The sequence below is a fragment of the Ambystoma mexicanum genome, chromosome 1p (assembly GCF_040938575.1).
Source record: "Ambystoma mexicanum isolate Mex_15411 chromosome 1p, UKY_AmexF1_1, whole genome shotgun sequence".
NCBI lineage: Eukaryota > Metazoa > Chordata > Amphibia > Caudata > Ambystomatidae > Ambystoma > Ambystoma mexicanum.
Window position 1 is genome coordinate 390,547,498 of NC_090921.1, and position 5,323 is coordinate 390,552,820.

Consider the following 5,323-nt stretch of genomic DNA (forward strand, 5'->3'; position numbering starts at 1 on the left):
CCCTGACTGGATAATATGAAACCCAAATATGGGATGGAGGTTGCAGAAAAGACACACTTGTCTAATTTGACTGAAAGGTGATTTTCTCTTAGCCTCTGGAAGACCTCTTTAACATGGACTACATGTTCCTCCGGAGTCTTTGAATACACCAGTATGTCATCGAGATAGACAATCGTGGTCTGACACAGCAGGTCTGAAAAAAGCCGGTCCATAAAACGTTGGAACACTGATGGGGCATTGACGAGCCCAAAGGGCATCACTTGATATTCGTACAACCCATAGGGGGTCCTAAAAGCTGTCTTCCATTCATCCCCTTGGTGGATCCGGAGGAGATGGTAGGCATTCCGGAGGTCCAATTTTGTAAAAATTGTGGCGCCATGAACAGCTTGAATGATCTCGGTGATAAGAGGCATAGGATACCTGTCCTTTATGGTCACCTTGTTTAGACCCCTGTAGTCGATACAGGGTCTCAGTTCTTGGGTGTCCTTTTTAGGGATGAAAAACAGTGAAGCTCCAGCCGGTGACTTTGAAGGTCTTATAAGCCCGTTGGCCAGATTGTTATCCAGATATTCCCGGAGGAAGTGTCTTTCTCTGAGGGATAAAGGGAACATCCTACCGAACGGGACCAGTGCACCAGGAACAAGATCCAGACAGCAGTCTTCTGGTCGGTGGGGAGGAAGATCGCTAGGCGTCTTTTCTGTCACTACCTCTGCGTATTCTTGCAGATGATGTGGAAGACAATGTATGAGTCTGGAGTCGTAAACACTGGTGGTTAATACTGTCTCATATTCTGGTTCAGGCAGACATTTGGATCTACAAAAGGTGGACCGAAAACTGAGTACGTTCTTTGCCCAGTCGATGTGAGGGTTGTGCTTTCGTAGCCAGCTTATCCCTAGTATGATAGGGAAATGGGCTGCTCGGATGATGTCAAATGAGATCTTTTCGGTATGTTGCTGGATACTTAGGTGTAGTTCTTCTGTGGTGTGTGTAATCATGCCGGAAATCAAAGGTTCACCATCCACTCCTTCGACTTTCTGATCCTCCGGTTTGGCCAGGCGTGTTATTCCTTTTTGTTTAGCCCACAAGGTATCTATGAAGTTGCCGGCTGCACCACAGTCGAGTAAAGCCTGAGTTGGGACCACGGTCCTACCCACAGTAAGAGTGACAGACAGCACCATCAACCTAGAATCCTCTAGTATACCAGAAGATGCTACTGACAAAGTTGCGTAAGGACTAGAAATGGCCCCTCGGGAGTGCGTCCCAATGCTCACCGAGGGCGCTCGTTTCCCGAACGCCTCGGAGGGACGTCAGGACAGTTCCGTAACAAATGGTTAGAGGCTCCACAATACATACACAGGTTGCCATTCCTTCGTCTCTTTCGTTCTTCCGGGGTGAGTGGTGCACGAGCAGTACCGATCTGCATCGGTTCCTCTTTGCTTAGACGTGAAGGTGGTAGAGAAGAAGGCAACTGGGCTTCTAATGGAGAGAGACTGTAGGGTTTGTTCTTCTTTCTTTAGGACCGTCGTTCCGAGAGCCGGAAATCAATCCGAAGAGCGGCCGTGATGAGATCCGAAAAGGAGGATGGACGATCGATACGTGCAAGTTCGTCCTTGAGATCCTCTCTCAACCCTCGACGGAAGATGGTATATTGGGCCTGTTCCTGCCAGCCAGCTTCGGCGGCTATCTGTTTGAACTAAGTGATATAGGAGAGAAGATCTGTATTTCCCTGGCAGATGTCTAAAAGGTCCTCCGAGGCCAAAAAAGTACTTTCTGTGCGTAAAAATGTTTGCTGCAGCAAGGTCTTGAAATCATTATAGTTCTGCAGCACAGGATCTGGTTGGTTAACCAAAGGGGTGGCCCACGCCAGGGCATTACCCGTCATATGGGTAATCATGAATCCTACTTTGGCATGATCCGAGGTGAAGGTCTGCGGAAAGAAGGAAAAGTGGAGATTACAAGCATCTAAGAACTCCTTGACTCGTTTCGGCGATCCATCAAATTTGCCGGAGACCAAAGGGAATGACGGTAGGTCTGCAGAGGGTCGCTCCCGTTCGTTCATTCTTAATTGCAATGCTGCGTTGGTTGCCTTAAGGTTCTGAACCTCCAAATTAAGGTTTTGGACGGCGGCTATGAGTTCCTGAACTTGCTGGGGGGTTGCCATCTCAGTTTCTTGTGGGCGTTGCAAACTGTCAATAATGTCTGTTATGTTTTCTTCTTCTGATGAAAAGTCGAGTTCTCCCCCTTCCCCCAACTCCTCACCTTCCTCTTTCTGCTTGATCTTTCCGTCCTTATGTCGTGGAGGCTTCTCTTTTTTCTTGTGAAGATAAGGACGCCCTCGATAGGATGCCACCGTGCCACTAAATAGGGGCAACGGGGGTTATCCTACCGAGAACGCCTCACAGGGGGAAAAAAGCCTGAAGGCACAAAAAACCCCTAGATGTAGTATTTCAGGTGGATGATCGCAGGAGATGAGTTCGCTGATGGGAGAGCAATCCGGAAAGCAGGCACAGAATCTGGTAAGCAGAGATACCAATAATGGAACCAAGGATTGAACCAAAGGCAGTCCGGTAAACAGGCACAGGTCTGGCAGGAGGTAGATCCAAAACAGACACAAGTGATAATACGCAGGCAGTCCGATAGGCAGGCACAGGTCTGGCAGGAGGTGGATCCAAAATAGGCACAAGGGATAATACACAGGCAGTCCGATAGGCAGGCACAGGTCTGGCAGGAGGTGGATCCAAAATAGGCACAAGGGATAATACACAGGCAGTCCGATAGGCAGGCACAAGTCTGGCAGGAGTTAGATCCAATTGAGAGAAAAAAGGAAGAAAAAGAAGGAAGAAGGGAAACAGGGAAAGGAAGAGGCAGGGGTAAGCTGAAGCAAAAAGAAAAGGAACTAAAGAGAGGAGATGACTAGGCAAGGACGAGGCAAAGCACAGGGCTGAGAACAATGGTGGAACACAGCTGAGTGGAACCAGCGAAAATGAAAGGCAGAAAGGCAGGAATATCACCAGGTACGGGAGCGGCAGCAACACAGGAGGGAATCCGAAAACGTTGCAACGCGTATGCGACCCGGAAGTGAAGTGATTTATACTTCCGGGTCACGAACGCGTACAATGGGCCTCATTAGGACCCAGGCGGATTTCGCGGTGCTAAATGCACCGCGAAGCACGGCGGAAAGCCGTCGATAGCGCCATGGGGGTTGGCGGATTTACCGCCCCATTCCGACCTCGGCGGAGCGGTAAATCCCCAATCCCCATTCTGCCCTTCCCCATTCCCATTCTTGCCCCATAGGGTATAATGGGAGTGGGGAAGGAGTTAATTACGCCACCGTAAAATACGGTGGCGTAATTAACAACGAGGTCCCGTAGCGCCATGGTTTTCTCCGCCTGGTAAAACCAGGCGGAGAAAACCTCCATGGCGCTACGGGAACTCGTAGTATGGCGGAGAGGTACGCCATGCACTACGCTGGCGTAAAACCCTCTCCGCCAGGGTCCTAATGAGGCCCAATGACTAGAGCGGTAAGCAGAAGACGAGAAGGGGAATGTTACGGCGGACAGAACCGCCAGCGGTTCCACTTCCGCCATCCCCGCCGCGGCATGACATTACCTATGTTATATTGCTGCACTGATTGCATCTCCTGTGTCACCCCACCTTCATTACTCGTCAATGCCATACCCTCTAGGGCTATTTTTGACAACTTTGCTTCCTCCTACCTTCTATTCTCAACTTTCTTCTTATTCTTTTCTTGCATTAATCGGCAGTGAGGCACAATCGTCAATTGTATTTTTGGCCATGGCTTTGCTTCCATTCTCACCTGTTTCTTCAATTGGCGCTGCAATGACTCGGGTAGTCCCTGACACCGAATGTGGTAAAATAATGCTACCATTATATCACACGGTTTTACGCGTCTCAAGGCGCCATTTCTCTTGAATATCTTGAATATAAGCAACAGGGTCTTCATCCTCCCTCATTTTCCTAGTCATAATCGCACCCATGTCTGATGTATCAGGGTATTGCACTCTGAGCACCCGCCATTCATCTGCTCTGCAATTAATAAATGGCACTCAGTCATGCGTCGTGTTTTGTGCAGTCAGACCTGCTCGTTTCCAAATGTCGTCAGCTCTCTCCCCTATGATAGCTGATAGCAAGCTTTTTATATCACCTATGGCTAACATCATTCCTGATGTCATTCTCTCTAGCTCATAAATTAATTTTCCCGCAACAGAACTTAAACTCTGTAATTTACATCTTAAATGGTCTTTATCCTTGCTGGCAGGTGTAGTGGACAGCCGGGGGGCCTTGCAGGCAGGTGTAGTGGACTGCCGGGGGGCCTTGCTGGCAGGTGTTGTGGACTGCTGGGGGTCCTTGCTGGCAGTTGGTGGTGGGTGCTGGGGCTGCTGGGCAGACTCTGTTTCATGGTGGCGGGGGGGGCTCTGCCGTTGATGTTGTGGCATTCTCGGGTCTTGCCGTGGAGGTGGCTGGCTCCTGGCTAGAGGCGGGGTCTTCGCGGCGGCGGCAACGTGCAGCAGATAACCGGGATGTGGTGGCAAGTTCACCCTCACTGTTAGTTGATGTGCCTGTGGGGGACAGTGAGGCAGGGCATTAGTAATGGGTGTGCATCCATCTGACATACATCGATGCTAGTACATTCAGAGTCATGTGCATTGTCATGAACGTGTGGGAGGGCCTGACCTGGTGTACACAAGGATGTGGGGGGGATGCAGTGTGGGAGCATCATTGTGGGGCGGCCGTGTGGTGCACAGTGTCTGTTGGCTGGGGTACCGGTGTCTAGTGGCTTGGGTGTTGTGGCCATGCCACAGGGGCTGTGTGTCATGTGGAGTTTGATTGTGAAACTGATGTGTTCCCATTCTGTACGTTGATGCATTGGTGTTTACTCTGTGTGTATGGACATGGTGTGTGTGACAGGTGTGCAACTGGTGCTGGTGATGTCTGCATCTTGACATGTGGTGGCACGGTGGTGATGGCAGCAGTTGGATAGTGATGTGTGTGTGTGTGCGCATGCAGATGGTACTTGTGCCAGCAATACAGGGGACATGTGGGGTGTGTCAGTGGGGTTTGTTGATTGTCTTCATGGCAGGTACATTGTACTTGTGTGGGTGGAGGCTTTCGGTTGGTGCAAATGCAGCAGGGATCTGGTGCCACTTACTTGACATTTTGACTTCACCATTGGCATTGGGGATGAAGGTGTGTGGTGTGACTTTGGGATTACGGTTATGGTCACTCGCCGTCATCATCAGATGTTGCTGCTCCCGTCTACGCATCTCGTACTCCCTCGATGCTCTCCATGTGGAGTAAGGTG

General features: G+C 50.2%; 1 protein-coding gene across 1 annotated transcript; it reads right to left on the minus strand.

Moving 5' to 3' along the window:
* Nucleotides 1-1,693: 1,693 nt before the first annotated feature.
* LOC138486326 (protein LDOC1-like) lies at nucleotides 1,694-2,161 on the minus strand. Its single transcript, XM_069613850.1, has one exon. It carries the CDS (start codon nucleotides 2,159-2,161, stop codon nucleotides 1,694-1,696), a length of 468 nt encoding a protein of 155 aa, XP_069469951.1.
* Nucleotides 2,162-5,323: the final 3,162 nt, after the last annotated feature.

What these genes read in the sequence shown, in the direction of transcription:
- LOC138486326 (XM_069613850.1), bottom strand. Translation starts at nt 2,161, where the DNA reads ATGGCAACCCCCCAGCAAGTTCAGGAACTCATAGCCGCCGTCCAAAAC.